This window comes from Centruroides sculpturatus, unplaced genomic scaffold (assembly GCF_000671375.1).
Source record: "Centruroides sculpturatus isolate CEXI.00-Female unplaced genomic scaffold, Cexi_2.0 scaffold63, whole genome shotgun sequence".
Lineage (NCBI taxonomy): Eukaryota > Metazoa > Arthropoda > Arachnida > Scorpiones > Buthidae > Centruroides > Centruroides sculpturatus.
This window is the reverse complement of record NW_019384640.1, coordinates 1,144,989-1,163,371: the sequence shown is the minus strand read 5'-3', so window position 1 is coordinate 1,163,371 and position 18,383 is coordinate 1,144,989. Positions and strand designations below refer to the sequence as shown.

Genomic DNA, 18,383 nt, shown 5'->3' with positions numbered 1-18,383 from the left:
CGTCTTAATATCCTCGCTTCCAATTTCTCCCATACCTTTCTGTACAGTACCTGATATATCGACAATATATCAAACTTTATTTCTCATTTTAAATATTTAAGTTTCTGTAACTTTTCATATTGCTCTGTACACTTTTATCCTACATTTTTTATCACACAATTTCAAGAGAGAATATAATGAGTAATCTTTTAATTTGTTTGGCACTCCTGTTCCTTTGAATTTGTTTTAACACAAAACTCATTATCTTTAGATTCACTTCTCATTTATTTATTAAAATGCAAAAGAATGTAATAGTAATCAATTAGTTTTCTATGAGAAGATAAAGTATTCACAGGTACTGTACTGTATGTCATCAAGAAAATCACCAACCTACTGCATTCTTTGCAATACTTATAGTTATGAAACTTATACTGTATTGCTATTCGTAAAACCAATACTGTATGAGTGTTTCTAAAGAATATAGTCCATTCTTAATAATAAATATTGTAAAATATGTTGTAAATCACTATATGTTGTAAAATAGCTTCATATCAATATTTTATCTAACGGTGGATTTAAAGTTAAGTTGTATTTTTTACTGTGTCTAAGCTAGTTCATAAACTACTATCCAAAATTCACTATAAAGAGCTTTGAATAAAAATAAATATGTATGAGGCGTATAGTTTCAAATTCGGCCAAGTTTACTTGTGTTAATTTTCCAGGTTTGAAACATAATGGCTGTGGATAAGGCTAATTTTAAAACTAACCTCCGAGGTGTAGAAACATTTACCATTGAAAAGAGTAGAAAAAAATTACATAAAATTAAGTGTTTATCTAATTTTTTTAAAATTATGGATTAACCATTTTTGAAACGCATATCTAGCCTATATACCTGATATAATATATAAAAAACTATTCTATATAATCTATAGACCTATAATAAACATAATTTTAAGATTTATTTGCAATCATTATTGGTAATGATTATGATGACATTTATTACAAAATATAAAAATGCTTACAATTGACGTTCTGTATAACAACTTTGTAAACCTGTTTCACTATTTAATAATACCAAATAACAAACTCGCCTACAAGAAATAGCAATAGAACGTGATCTATAAATCCGCTGTACTTACTGTACATTGTTAGCCTTGTGGGTTTTCCGGATTTTACTTCACGTGTCTAACACCTAAACAGAGACCAGTTTCCTACAAAAAGTTCTTTCGAGAGACATTTTCCTTGGCAGATCGTCCGTGTTGCCTTACTTTATCCCAGTGGTTCCCAAATTGTTTTGGCTGAAAACAATTTGAAAATCAATGCCTTATTCCATCAATCTAATCGAAGCCAATCCAATGTGACATATATCTAAATTTAACACACATATGTCGAATTAGGATAATCGTTATTTTAATATTATTTAGTACACATTAAGAACTAAGAGGAAAAATTTTTGAATTGTAGTTGCTTAATTATTTTCTATATAATATCGTGTTTTACCATACAGCATATCTTATTTCTATATTTAGAGAAGAAAGTAATATTTAAAGAAAGTATCCTGTAATTTACAAGTGATCGAATTTCTGAAATGCCTATATACGTAAACCTATATAAATTATAATTTTATTTAACGAATACTTTTGTGTTAGACACATTACTATTAATAAATTGTTATTTTTAATAACTGAAACTTTATGTAAGGGTAGGATTGGGAATCTAATCTCAAAATTCTATTATTTAAAATTATTATTTTTTACTTAATGTAAATATATATAGCACAATATTTAATAAATATGTTTTCAAAGTCAAAATTTTAACCCCGACTAACAATTTATATTATGTTATAAATTTTGCTAATATGGCTCCCAGCCAGAAATTTTCATGTCGTTCATTTGATAAATTGATTCAAGATGTTTCTGTGGTTGTTCGATTTTCTCGATACGTAAATTATAAAAATAGAAAATTAATTTTAAAATTAGAGAAATATAAGAAATTATTGAGAAAAAAAAACACAATTATGGTTTAATGTATAGATCGTAATTGACAATTATAGACTACTAGCAATATACCAGTGCATTGCCGTTTTTTTTTCTTTCTTTTAATAATTTGAGGTAATCAATATTTCTTAAAAATCATTAAAATAAAACACATACTATTGATTATTATTTAAAGAGCAACAAGAAGTAAATAAAAAAAAGCAATTACACTTAGAATTGTCTCATCCGATAGATGTGTGATCGTTTCGTTCGAGTTTCAAGCGTAAAATTTAGAAAAGTAAACTTCTGACTTAGAATTTTGTAAAGAGTTGTAATTGTAAGATGTATGCATGGAGATTTATATAAAGACAAGTGTAAATATCGAGCTCTCTTTGCGACACATCTAACGAGAAGCGAATAATTCAATCATGATACTGATAACAACTGTTAATAATCTCAGAAACGGCTGAGCTTTTGACTTATGTTTATCAAGGGTTCTTTTTGCTCATTATGGTGTGCCTATTACTTTCCATATAGGCCTAAGTGGTGAATATTTTTGCTACAATTGTAAGCTATATATCCTACAATGTATACATGTTATAACATACCTTAAAAGCAATGAAAAAAATGACTAAGATATCAATGCAATCTATATATATAATAATACTACATAACATTTATATTACTAACGACTAAATTCTAGTGTATCGAATTACAATGGAGTTCAAGCAAGATATTTCAGCATTAAAGTTTCATTTAATAATTTAACTAAAGATCGGTAGATGGCACTACTTTCTACGATTCTGGAAGTTCTGTACGCTTTCAATACCGAATTGTGCCGAATTGCATAGTAGGCACATGCCTAGATGTACAGTACAGTACAGTACCTGATACTAAGAGCCCGAAATTGGAAAAAATAAAGCAATTTTACTATTGCAATTATATATCATAAATGTAAACAGACAAATAATAGCAATAAATCTGTAAATAAGAATAATCCAAAATTATGAAGAGAGCCTCAAACTTGTGCATAGGGGCTCAGAAAGTCTTAAATCCGCCAATGATTATATAGAAATAGCGTAAAAATTTAAAATTATTCCAATTAGTAATAATCATGCATTTCATTTCCTTTCTTAGCATTCAAACAAACTTTTATTTTATTTACTAATTTTTTGTCGTAATTGTAAATAAGACTTCGAACTCCGAAGCAAATCTTTGTCGAATTTAGCGTTTGAACTATGAGGTAACACTGTATATATTTTTAAAGTTTCACACGCACGCATCTCATGCACATGAGAAGCCTCTGCTGGAATTGTGTGTAACAAATAGCGAGCCAATCTAGAACGATTTTGTTAGAAGAATCTTCTATATAATTATGTACTGTACACTATTAATATATATATTTTTTATAGATTTAAACATTGACAATGATATTTGAAATACAGATTTATTGCTTATATTTAGTAAATATAAGCAATAAGTGTCTTTTGAGAAAATAAAATAAAATAAAAAATAAGGCATCAAATAACAGATTGACAAAAATACATTTTAAACGCAGTAAACTCAAATATAAGATCATAATATAACACAACAAAATTTAATACGATAAAAGAAAACAAATTGCGCGTATAAAATATACTAATTTACATATTGTCACCAACTAAAATAAAATAATGATCCAAAGAAAAGCTATTGCAGGGTATTTAAATATTTTACATATTAATGCACCTAATATTCGTAGAAAATTCAGAATGTCTCAGAATAAGTAAGTAGTTGCGCAATGAGGCCAAATTAATGGAATGCCAAAAGTTATTATAATTAAAACATTAAATGAAATATTAATAATTTGTCTTCCACTTAGACTGAAAATACTAAATAATAATGAATAAATAACATTCGGAGGAACGCCACTAAAGCCGAATCATTTCGTTATGATTGAAAAGAATTTAGCGCTTTATGAAATAATTTATATACTATACTTATATTATAGCATTTCGATAAATGTGTGTAATGTTAAATGCCATTATGCAAAATCAAAGATCTAGCATAAAATTAAAAACAACAAAAAAAAGTAAAAAATGTCATTGAAGATTTATATTCCGGGATAAATTTTGGATTGAATATTGATATGAATAAAACCAAAGGTGAGTGACAAGAAAAAATATAGATTGTGAAAATTAAAATTAATGGATTAAAGGCAGCTTATATCTAAAACACGTAAATCGTTTTAGACATTTTGGCAGCTTAATAAGAAAAAATGGTAAAGTTTTTTTTTAAGAATGAGAAGTTTTTAAAAAGAGAAGTACGCAAAAGTTTTTGTTGTTACCTTTGCTTTGTGAATGGGCGATCTGTAAACGAAAACGCATACAGAAAGAACTGAATGAGAAGCTTAAAAGAATGAAAAAATAAGGAACTACTATGAAAATAGGACAGCCAATCAAACAAGAATATCGAGTATAAGTATTATAATAAAAATGATTATAATAAGAATAATTAGAACAAATTAGTAATTATGCATTGCAATATCTTGGAGTTTCTAAAGCATGATTGAATAAACTGTAAGAAAAGGATATTCTGATATCAGAATATAGTCTGTTATCTTAGCTTAATATTTTTAAAAGATCGGATTTTAGATAGATTTTTGTTTTGTGAGGCACTAGCGCCCAACGATTTAGGTAGGGGTGCATAAATTACGGCTGTCATTAGCAGGCCCGTCTTTAGCTGTGGGCCTACCCGGTCTGGGCCCAGGGGCCTCCTAACATTCGCCTAGACCTCGAAAATATGCAAAATTGAATAGAGCAACAAGTAATAAAATTATTATAAACAGTAAACAATCAAAAGATATGTTTGATAAATTTTATTAAATATGAATATAACAATATGTTTAGCAGAGAAAGCTAATTGAAAAAATTTATGAACATTAACCCTCCATTACGAATTCCTTAAGGGGGCTTTCAAGCTTTTCTTGGTCCAGGGCTTCGCATGTACCAAAAACCGGCCTGGTCGTTAGGCTACACTTAGTGCTAATGTCATTAAAGTTTAACGAATTTCGTTAAATAAGATAATACAACTTTTAACAGCATCCCATATCTCTTGACATCAGCCATGGGTAGCTGATGTCAAGAGATATCAGCTACCTATGGATTACACTAAACGATGATAAGTGAAGACTTGCTATATTTTCATTTTTCTGTTACTAAAAAGCATTTTCTTCCAGGACCATCATGCCCAATGACAATACCCTAGCAACTGGATGATCAAGGACAGAGCACTGCATATCCAAGACTATCGTCCATGAAGAATTTCTGACTTGGGTGTGAGTTCTTCAGAGCGACAGACTAACATCATTACCTCTTGAACCATCCGACCATAAATTACTGGATCAGTTTCTAGATTCTCCCAGTGGCGTAGCGTGGGTGTCAGCCGCCCGGGGCGGAGGAAAATTTCGCCCCCCCTTATTTAGGTATCTCAAATTAAAAGACTAAAATTCAATTTCGTCACAGAATAAGTAATGAAAAATTCCGTGCTAGTGTTGCCTCCTTATTAAAATCGCTGACCCGGACAGCAGGTGAGGTTGGTTCGAATAGAAGTTCCTGACGCATGCGTATGTCATTTTGCAATGCGAAGAATAATGTGCAGCGCATGCTGGTTCTAAATCAGTTACAGTTAGCGAGTAGGGAGACTTGGATAGGAGTAACGCAAGTGACCTAGCTGTATTGGATATTGGAGGTGTGTGTATATATATATATACGAATAAATCGTACAAGCAAAATAAAAAAAAAGGTCAACAGGTTGCGCACGATATCCCCGGACAGCGAGTCGGATGGTAACACTATTCCGTGCTCATTTCAATCGATCCGAGTCGTAGGTGGACGAAAATATGAAATAAAATGGTTCAAATTCTTACAAGATATTATTATTATTTATTGTGAAATTTAAAAAGTGCTGCCCGGGGCGGGCCGCCCCTGCCGCCCCCACTACGCTACGCTACTGGCTTCTCCAGTAATTTATGATCAAACGCCGGTTAATAAGGATTTCATCCGACGACAGAATGACTGAGAAGAGAAAGGCGTCAACTGTCACTTTCAAGGATTCTGTTTGAATCTTTGTATCTTCAAAAATTTTTATGGCTTTGGTTTTCATGGGTCTGGATGAGGGTGGGTGTGAATTAGAGTTGTCAACCGTCCTCCATCGAAGTGCATCGTCCTTCTGTTTTTTTTTTTTTTTTGAATAAAATTTTAATGTTTTTCAAATGTACTTTTTATCTCTGAAGATATATCTTTATTACCGGCAGACGACGTTCCAATATTTTCTTTTCTTATTCTAAAGTAATAGTTTTATCTTTATGCCTCATTAGAGTGACAGAAAGAGAATGAAACTGGTATTAATCAAAGTAAGACAAACAAATAAAATTTACGGGCATAATTAGGATGGCATTGTGCAACAGTTTGTAATAATTCTAACATTGAATTTAAAACTCTATTTATTATCGTTTATTGTTTTATAGTTTACAGTTAGTCAACAAATTACGTTATAAATGTTCTCCTCTTTTTCTACAAGTTAGCAATCTTAGTATGAATTATAATGGGTGATGAATGTCAGGGCTATTCACTCTGTGTTCTGGGAATCCAGCAGAGGCGATAAGAATAATTTAATAAATTCCAATACATTATATTCAACTTGCTTTGCGTATTCATGTGTTAAATCCTCAAGACTATTGTATGCGTACACGCAGGGAAAAAACAGATAGCAGAGAAAAAAGAATAGCATATTTTATTTAGTTTTGCTTAAACAACTATACAACCCGGAGAAATTATCATAACACCCGAAACCCGGAGATGAAAGGCGAAAATCCAGAGATCATGATCTAATCTGGAAAGGTGGTCATTCTATGTACATGGTAACCGAAAAGTATGGAAGATCCTATAGAGAGAGGTTCATTATAGCAATAATTCAAAATTGAGAAATTTTTCGTATATTTCTTCTGTGCCATAAAGTATTCGGATTTACGTTTAATTTAAATACAGTAATACCTCGACTTACGCGAACCCGGAGTTACGCGGATTCAAATCTCATCGATTCGTCTTTTGTTTGAGCGTCACGCAGCTCTCGATTACTCACTCCCCCCACGCTATTGTTCGGCTTACATGTTCGGACGTGTCGCGCGGAATCGACACATAGCTACAATTTATTTTGTGTTATTTATTTCTGTGTTTGTTATATCTACGGAGACTTGAGAGACTCTATTTGGTGATTTCTTGTAATCGCGAATGAATCAAAAGACGAAATAAGATTAACGAGAACATTTATTAGCTTACACACATCCGACTTGGATTTTACACAAATTACGAAATTATACCCCGACTTACGCGAATTCGACTTACGCGGTTATCGCTCAGTCCCACCTATCGCGTAAGTTCGGGGTATCACTGTATTCATATTTCATGGATAAATCGGGACAGCTTTTCCCAATTCTTCACTAATTACAGCGAATCCCATTAAATATTTATTTTTTTATTTTTGACTCTTAGCGAGCCTTACGGGCTTATCTTTGAGCTCTTAGTGAGCCTTACGGGCACTAAAAGGTTGTTTTTTCCATATCCATTATGAATTCGGTCAAGCTTATATCACCGTAACCTGGCGTTTTTCGACTTCCACGACTCCCCGGAACGATAAGCTGAAACCTTAACCGAATCAATCATCTAGCTTGCATGCACAAGGATCTTCTAAACCAAATTGTGCCAAGAAATCGACTCAGTCCAAGAAAACTGTATTGAACTGGGTTATCGAATATATTTTTGGACGATTAAATTACATCTTTAAAATACTGATAGAAGAGAAAACATTGAAATGTTTGGGTTAAAATTTCGTCCAATAATATTTAATGATCACAATGTAGACTAATAAAAATGTGCACATTTCATCAAAACATGCATATAAAAATAGTAATTTGTAAAATTTGATGAAATCGTCACTACTTTTAATTTTTATTAAATTTTATTCCTTTTTCAGATATAATTTTATTGTTTTCAAATATAGAATAATTAGAATAACAAATTTTAAAATAATAATATTTATGAGAGTTTATAAAATATAAGTGATTTATTATAAGAAATAATGGAGAAAAAGAAAAGAAAAAATATATTATATATATATATATATATATAGGCCTATATATTAAAGATCTAACATTTTTCTGATCAAACACGCAAGAAATTGTTTTGATCCATCACGACATCACCTACATTCTAAGTACAAATCAATTGTGGAAATTTACTTGTCTTACTTATGTTATACATTATTCTTCAATGTTGAATTATCTCATAATTTTTCTTACATAGTCTGATAAATTCATCAAATCATTTATCCTTAGGAATAATGAACTAACTAATAAACTTATGAATAAAACCTTGTAAACAATGAATACTAAACTGAATATGAAAAATGTACTAATCTAAGAATACGAACATTTAAAAATCAGGTAAAATTAATTTTAATTAATTTAAAGTACAAATTTAAATATATTAATTATTGATAATAAAATAATTAATTTTAATGTTAAAGAATGCTAAAAAAATACATGTTTTAACGCATAATTTCATTGCTTGAAGAGTAAGAATAAAAGTCTGATTTTGAGAATTTATCTTATTTCTTGGAATTGTAGCATGAAATCTGTCTTTTTATTTTTTTTATGATCTACGATTGCATGTTCTATTCTTTCTCCAACTTTCTAGAATAGTTTTCTATTTATCAATTTTCTTATAACCCAGTTATAAGTCACAAAATGTTTAAATTTTGGAAAAGTAAATTTTACTTTTACTTTTTATACATACATCTTTTATAAATAATTAAACAAATGTATTGTTTATAACCGTACCTAATTATTTATTGGAAAACATTGATATCTAAAAACAGAAATCTTAAAAAATATACCTGATACTACAGATAAAGATAATTAATATAAATTTTATTTCGAAATAGCATGAACATAAGCAGCAATTTTTCTTTAAGTAAATACCAGGATATGTATACTGTATTTAATTTTAAGTTTGATATGTTTTTATAACTATGTTAAAGAAATGAAGTCAGTCTCGTTATTTCGAATAAGTTTAAAAAATTGATAATGAAATAAAAACTTAGTCTCAATAAAAATGTCGACTCCACCAGTAGAGACTGTTCCTGAGATATTAAAGGACATGAAGCGAAGACTTATTGTTTCTTCTAAATTGTGAATATTTTATATCTACAATAATTCAGTTAAGAATTGGTGCAATTACAAAATAAATTGTAATATGTAATAAATGTAGTATTTTTCTTATTTAATTTAAAATAATCTATAAGTTTGAATGACCAAGCTAACTGCATTTACTTTATATTCCATTCATATATTAGAGCTTTTAATGCACAAATAAAACATTTAGGGCCTAAATTCCTTATCACAAAAACACAGTACAACGAAATTAATACAAATTCAACAAAATAGCATAACTAAAATCATTTTTAAAATATTAACATTTAAAATATGTGTATTTATGTGACGAACTACAGTAATTCCATAATCACAAAAGGGTACACACTCATGATAGGCCTTTCGTGCAGGTTCTGGTGATCGCCTGTATGAAAGGTATGTTGCTGATAGTTTTTTAGTGGAAGTCAGAAAGAAAGTGTCGTATTGAAAAAAATCACTTATCTCTATTCCAATTTATATTTTGAAAGATCGATCACATGACGTTGTCATTCATATATTCTTCTATCATTTTGACTTTTATCATTTTAAAAATTATTCAATAAAATGAAATCAAATGACAGTACATTTCATGCCAAACAAGAGATATATCTTAAGTATGATTTCAATTTTATCATACTATCAAAGACTAACTGTTTGTTCAATTACAAGTCGATATTTGTTTGAAGTTTTCATTTAAACTTACCTCATAGAATCTACAAATCTTTATAGAATAAATAATATATATATAGTAGTACGTACTAAGTATTGAATATTAATGACGAATATTCCCGAAGCAATAAGTAACTTTATATGGCATTTTTATAAAAAATGAAAGGTTCATATTATCAAAAACTAAGAACAAAACAACAATGCATTACGGATTGAATTCATAAAGTGAAGCATCAAATCACATTAAGCGCAACAATTTGATGTTATCGCAGCAAATTTGTCTGCTGAGGTGTTAAACTAAGATTCGAATTCATAAAAATCTCACAAAGATGGGATATAATATCTCCTGATAAGCGAATGGAACTTGCTCATACAATTTGTACTGTATGAACAATTTTCCTTCCGACGAAATATATGAGTGGCGCCGATCCTTGTGATATAAAGGAAAGTAATGTATTAATAATGTACAGTACATATATGATAACGTATATATTAATACAGTAGAACCTCGAAAACTCGGCTCTCGATAACCCAGCACTCCGGATAACTCGGGCACACCCTGACAGGGCAAAAAAATCCTTAGTTAATTAATTTTCATTATAGACAGCTTTATAAAAGTATAAATGCTCTCATAAAGTATTTTTCTGAGGTCTGTCTTATCAGGTAAATTACTGTACACAGTGTATTCATTAATTTTCATTTTCATGTAGTAAAGGCTCTATGCCTTCATAAAGGACATACTTTTCCTTTGTTTAAGGGTATTTGGGCAGTTTATTCTCTGTTATATTCTCAAGTAAACAGTACATACAAGTACAGTACAGTATTTTCTGAGGAAACACTCGTACTTAATTTTTTTAACCCCATTCCCGATAACCCGGCATTTTCACAAACTCGGCCACCCTTCGGTCCACATTAGGCCGAGTTTTCGAGGTTCTACTGTAACAAAACTTTTAGATAAAAAAACAATATGAAGTAAACTTCCGCAAAGATTTCAGAGTACACCACTGCTGTCATGATGGCATAAAGTTCCAGAATCTTATGGTATCTTATATCCAATAGCCACAAAACATATTGTAACACTTACATAAGAGCTTGATAACAAGACTACATTTAAAATTTGTTAATAATTAGTAGTAACAATTGGATGACCAACCCATATCAATGAAGAGACCTTTTATTTTTTTTATTCACTAATTACAATAAATTCTTTAAAATTTGAAAGAAAAAGGAACATTCAAAGCAACGCCACATTACAGAATTCATCATATCATTAATGTTATGCGGTGAATGAAAATAGAATAGTCTGTTGTCTGTTTAAAATTATTTCAATTCACATATGTTCAGTTAAATTCATCGCATGTATTCTCAAATTCCTATTCGCAATTTTTTATATTTTATTAGAATACGAATATATATATCGTTTCGAAAAGAATATAAAATTCATAGTTTAGAAAATGAGTAACAATTCAGAAAATAATAAAACAAATTAAAAATTTCAGTGAAGAAGAAAATACGGAATAATTAATTAATCTAGATAAAATTTTTTATTTTAAAATATATTAACAACTTTTATAATTTTTGCATAGAAATTTGCTTTTCATTCCTTTTTGATGTTATTGATTATTGGGAGTCTTTGTTATTTTATTGAAAAAAAATTCAAAAATAAAGAAAAATTTGAAAGAGTAACACGAAGTCTGGACGATACCGATTTTCATTAATTTTTTTTTTTTTTATTAAAGTAAGCATTTTTACATTATTAACAGAATTTCCCCAATACAAATAGATTTTTGTAATAATTGTTCATATGATATTTAATTTGCAGCTACAGTAGCGTACAGTGTTTACAATTCTAACGTTTTACTGTTCTTGCAACTTGTCTACTTTTTGAAATACCTAATAGCTAACACTGTACTTTACATCAATAACAATAACTACTGTACTTTACATCAATAACAACCCATATTTATTATTTTGGATCTGTTTCTTAAATAATGAAACACAGATAAAAGTCACAAGTACAGCTAAATGTCAAATCAACAGTTTCATACATCAAAGTTTATTCCTCAATATTAGAATGCAAAATATGTTAGCAAAAGAATAATTTGAAACTTAATTAAAAAATATTACTTGAAAATAATATTAGAGTTATATAATAGAAATTTTTCATATGTAAATTTTAGATTTTAGAGGTTAATTATATTAAAAAATGTTAGCCTTGAAAATGATGTCATAATGTTTACGTGAAGTTATATTACTTACAATTAAATCCTCAATAACAAAATAGATGGAAACTGCGCTATTCCGTGTTGGGAATCTATACAAAGTGATTCAAAAATTTCTATACAAAACACAAATCACTAGAAAGGAGATATATGATTGTTTATGTGTTAACGTGCTTTCGTGCGTGAGTTGTGCGTTCAGTTATAACTGCATAATAAGCTAAACCTTTGCCTATTTATGAAGACTTTTGAATCACCTTGTATCTTAAAATTATCACAGAATAAGTGATTAAATAATAATTATTTCAAATATAAAATATTATAACCATTCTAAATAGATTATTAGATTATTATAAATAGACTATTTGAAAAATAAGTGTTTTTAAATATCTTACAATTTCATTTTCTTATTAAGTGTTAATATTCATATGAAATTCTTCTTTTTCAAACACTTTGCAGCATATTTTTATTCGTAATTAGTATAATAATTACTTCATTTGTTTTACAATATATATTGTTTTAATTGAAAATATGAATAGGTATTCAGAAAATTATGAAATAAATTAAATAAAAACTAGAATAATATTTATTTAGTATATAATCTGAAAATGCGAAGAACTACAAGAAAAAGCACGTGTAATTCTTCGATAATTATTCTTTGTTTACAGCTTTAAACAAGATAATTTTTATTCAATAGCATATAAAATCATACAGAATATATGGCATTATGTCTCATGTTATATATGCCATTACAAGGCATGTCTAGGATTTTGAGAAAATGATTTCTCTATATATTTTTTATATTAATTATTTATTTACGTTCGGTTTCATCCTAAAAGGGAAAGTATAGAAAAGTATAAATATGAAATGTAATTTAATATTATTTTATATTGTCAAAATTATTAAAACCTAAGAATAATTTAATGAAATATTTATTAATTTCGAAAAAATTAAAGCTAACAAATAATAAAACATATGAGCGTCTAATATTGTACATTTCATGCCAAACAAGAGATATATCTTAAGTATGATTTCAATTTTATCATACTATCAAAGACTAACTGTTTGTTCAATTACAAGTCGATATTTGTTTGAAGTTTTCATTTAAACTTACCTCATAGAATCTACAAATCTTTATAGAATAAATAATATATATATAGTAGTACGTACTAAGTATTGAATATTAATGACGAATATTCCCGAAGCAATAAGTAACTTTATATGGCATTTTTATAAAAAATGAAAGGTTCATATTATCAAAAACTAAGAACAAAACAACAATGCATTACGGATTGAATTCATAAAGTGAAGCATCAAATCACATTAAGCGCAACAATTTGATGTTATCGCAGCAAATTTGTCTGCTGAGGTGTTAAACTAAGATTCGAATTCATAAAAATCTCACAAAGATGGGATATNATATATATTTATATAAATTTTATACGAAATTTTAATTTTATTCATGGAAAATAGACGGTTATTGTCGAGAAATATTAATAAAAATGAAAAAAAAAAAATCCACCTGACGCACAATCCGATGACGTCACGGAAATGGCGCGAAACAGTCGATCGTCTGCGCGGACTTCATCGTTCGACACAATCTCAGCGCGTGACGCACGCGACCTTATTTAATCGACGCAAATGGAATTTTAGTCGTCTGCTAGTTATAAAACTTTACTTTTAGAAAAACTGGTTGATAAGTTAATCGGCAAATTTTTTCGATCAAAAAAAAGTGATTTGTTTAGGTTTTAGCGCCAGAGGGCGACATCGGATCTCTTCAATCTGTCAGACGAACGTCAAAATGCATCCACATGGCTCTTTCAACTGCCAATGACGGAGACAAGAGGGATAAATATTTGTTAGGATGCATGAATTCTATGAAATCCAAGATAGATAGACAGGTAAGATGGATTATTAACCGTATCCCATAATTCCGATTGTTTCGGTATAAGAAACGTCGTCGACCGAATCGTCGTTTGTCCGCCATCATCATTTCAGGTCGTATCGACCTGAAAACTGGCCAAATCGACAGCCTTTTCGATGTGCTAACCGAATATTGTGCTATCTTCTAACTTAATCTGCCTCCGCAGTCATAATTATACACATTGGTTTCGCTCGCATTTTATGCGGTAACTATACAATCCTGTTGATATTTTGACATTTCTTAAGCCTAATGAACAAGTGGTAGTAAAAAAAGTTTACTCGCCATTTCGTTTATTAAAAAAACAAATCCATATACAAATTCTTCCCTTAAATATTTTACACTAAATTCGTACAGATTATTTTAAAAGGACGAAATTAAAGTAAAAATATTCCAGATTTATTCGTTATGAAGTGTTACACCGACGATTATTTATCGCTACAACTATGCACGAGTGTAATAAATTGTTGTATGTCAGAGCTAGAACAATTTATTCCAGAAAAAAAAGAAATTTAATCTCATTAACCATTTCCATTTGGCTGCCAGAGATAAAAGTCACAAGTACAGCTAAATGTCAAATCAACAGTTTCATACATCAAAGTTTATTCCTCAATATTAGAATGCAAAATATGTTAGCAAAAGAATAATTTGAAACTTAATTAAAAAATATTACTTGAAAATAATATTAGAGTTATATAATAGAAATTTTTCATATGTAAATTTTAGATTTTAGAGGTTAATTATATTAAAAAATGTTAGCCTTGAAAATGATGTCATAATGTTTACGTGAAGTTATATTACTTACAATTAAATCCTCAATAACAAAATAGATGGAAACTGCGCTATTCCGTGTTGGGAATCTATACAAAGTGATTCAAAAATTTCTATACAAAACACAAATCACTAGAAAGGAGATATATGATTGTTTATGTGTTAACGTGCTTTCGTGCGTGAGTTGTGCGTTCAGTTATAACTGCATAATAAGCTAAACCTTTGCCTATTTATGAAGACTTTTGAATCACCTTGTATCTTAAAATTATCACAGAATAAGTGATTAAATAATAATTATTTCAAATATAAAATATTATAACCATTCTAAATAGATTATTAGATTATTATAAATAGACTATTTGAAAAATAAGTGTTTTTAAATATCTTACAATTTCATTTTCTTATTAAGTGTTAATATTCATATGAAATTCTTCTTTTTCAAACACTTTGCAGCATATTTTTATTCGTAATTAGTATAATAATTACTTCATTTGTTTTACAATATATATTGTTTTAATTGAAAATATGAATAGGTATTCAGAAAATTATGAAATAAATTAAATAAAAACTAGAATAATATTTATTTAGTATATAATCTGAAAATGCGAAGAACTACAAGAAAAAGCACGTGTAATTCTTCGATAATTATTCTTTGTTTACAGCTTTAAACAAGATAATTTTTATTCAATAGCATATAAAATCATACAGAATATATGGCATTATGTCTCATGTTATATATGCCATTACAAGGCATGTCTAGGATTTTGAGAAAATGATTTCTCTATATATTTTTTATATTAANTGTCATGTTTTTAAAAACATTTGATTTTTTTTTTTTTTTTTGTTATTAGTTGGAATATTTAGTCATGAATGAACAAAATTGGTTTGGATTAGCAAGAGTGTACTATGTTTATTTTAAATAATATTGTATCAGTAATGATTTTTTTAATCAATATTTCAACCAGCAGATAACTGATTATAATTATTGACCAGTGACATTTTTTTTATTTTAAAGTGCGGTTAATATTTTATAAAAATCTAGAAAAAGCAAAAATATGCTTTGATTTTTAAATCTAAGCTTATTTGTACTTTGATTAAAAAATTAAAACAACATATTTTAAAATCTTACCAATACATGATTTTGTATAGATTTTTCTTTAAAGGCAGAGAGATACAACTATAACATGTTATCAACTTTAGTAATATGAACTTTCAAGGAAGATGTTTATATAATAATACTTTCATTTCACATAGCTATGATCTTTTAAAAAATTGAGAAAAATTGTAATCAGATTTGAGTTATTTTGTTAATGTTAGTCAACAACACAGTAGTTTATAAATAGAGGCTTATATGCATTCTGTTAAACACTGAACTGTTTCATAAAGATTATGACAAAAATGTCATTAAAAGTTATACTTCAAATTGAACTGCTTTTTCCCTCAAAAGGGAACAAAACAATAACTTAAGTGCAATTGTTAAAATAGCTTTTTCTATTCCAATGTAATGCTTTCTGTCTTTTCAAGTGAGAGAAAATTTTCTAATGAATTTAAAAAGCTGCTAGGAATAAAATTACTAAATGTTTTAAATATTAACAATATGATATGATTAATTTATTGTATAATATAAAAATTAATTATGAATTATAATATATATACATTTTTATTTACATTCCAACAATTTTTTAGTACAGATTTATTTTTATTGATTGTAACTTCATATTATAAATAAATGAAAAAAAAAGATGTTTATATTTATGAAATGCAGTGAGATTCTGATTTTAAGTGATAATATTGTAGATTTTAAAACTCCATAAATGCTGGAATTTTATTTTCTAATCAGAAATAATTTTTTTATTTGTTTATAATGTTATACATTTTCTTTGTTGTTATTTTAAATAATAATAATTGTATTTTATACTTTAGTTTTTGGTAAGTTAAAGGAAGTGTGACATTGTTTTAATTGGCAACTTTATTTTAGCATTCTGTAATATGTTTTGCAATCCTCAAGGGACATAACACAATACATGGGAAAAACTATTCTAGAAATTAAATCCTTTTGATATCTGTCAACAGCAATGTCCAAAAATGTGTGTTTATAAAAACAAAACTGGGTAAAACAATATTCAGTATAATTAATTGTAAAATAAATATTAGAAAAAATTAATTAAATTTTAAAACTGACTACAACTTTCAAAATACACTAATTTTGATATTTTTTAATTTATTAACATTTTATTTGGATTTGTAATTTATATAGAATTTCAGAATATAATTAAGTATTTTTTCCTCCCTCAATGCTTATGATTTTGCACAGAACTTTCTACATTACTTACTGATAAATTATTTCAATAATTTTATCATTGATTTGACAATAGAACTATTTATACTACTATAGCTTGGAATTGTCTTATTGCAGATTTAATAACTTTTATTTAGAATTATATGTTTGCAAAAATTTTAAATTAGATAACATTTTAATTTCAAATGAATGTGAAAAAATATAATTAATATGTAATAATAACGAATTTCTAATAATAATAAAATTACATAATTAGATGTTAGTAATAAAACTGAAACTAAAATACAAAATTTCTAAATATTTGATGAGCTTATATTAATAATACAGTTAAACCTCTGAACAATGGCCACTAAGAGAAACATAAAAAATATCATTATTGGGAGATAAGCCAAAAAAAAAAGGTCTTATAAGTTGGAGGAAAATTTAATTTATTGCTTTTAACGTTATACAATATCACAAAGCAGTTTTTATACAAAAGCCCTTCTCTAACTTAGAACTCCTAAAACAATCAGATAGGTCATAGCCTGCAATAAAAGATCAATGTTAAAATATGTAAAAAGAAAAAAATCCAACAGTATCTTCTGGCTAATGATGATTTAAAAATTTCTTCAAATTTTCTTATAAAAAATCCAAAACATAGTTCTTGGTGTTTAAACTTTTTAATTATCACTGCCAGCAGAGGATACTGTTCCTTCTTTACATATTTTATTGTAAGTATAGCCTATGATAAAAAGTTAATTTGAGTCTGTTTTTTTAAGAGTTCTCTGCACTTTTGACAAAGACTTTTGTACAGAATTTTTTTGCTGTTGTCTATCAGGGCTATGGAACCAGCAGACCTAGTCCCAAATTCCAACTCAGACTTTTAGGTTTGACTCCAACTCCTCCTCTAAATAATAATTTAAAATATAATTTGATTATATTGACCCAGAATGGCATTTCATTACTACTAAGTGAACACAGTTATATATTGTATAGTAAAAATATATTTTTTTTTGGACTATACATATAATTGAGTCCATCTTCATTTGTCCCTTCGCATGCTTTGCAGAGACAATAACAAATTTACGGCAATACCAACCTTTTATTTGAGGCTACATGTTCGCCGTCCAATGTAAATGAGTTAAGAAGTCCTTTAGCGGTGGCCAGCACTATTATTAAATAAATAAATACACTAAAAATTTGCCAGGACAAATTCGTGTATAGAAAAAATATATTTCCTTTTGGACTATACATATAATTGAGTCCATCTTCATTTGTCCCCTTCACAAAGCGTGTGAAGGGACAAATGAAGATGGACTCAATTATATGTATAGTCCAAAAG

General features: G+C 28.2%; 1 protein-coding gene across 1 annotated transcript in view; it reads left to right on the top strand.

Moving 5' to 3' along the window:
- Positions 1-13,622: 13,622 nt before the first annotated feature.
- LOC111625980 overlaps positions 13,623-18,383 on the top strand; it is a 50,634-nt gene continuing 45,873 nt past the window's right edge. Inside the window, exon 1 of the mRNA XM_023369243.1 lies at positions 13,623-13,972. Coding sequence (XP_023225011.1) covers positions 13,883-13,972 — 90 coding nt within the window. The 5' untranslated portion in view covers positions 13,623-13,882. The remainder of the gene's footprint in view (positions 13,973-18,383) is intronic.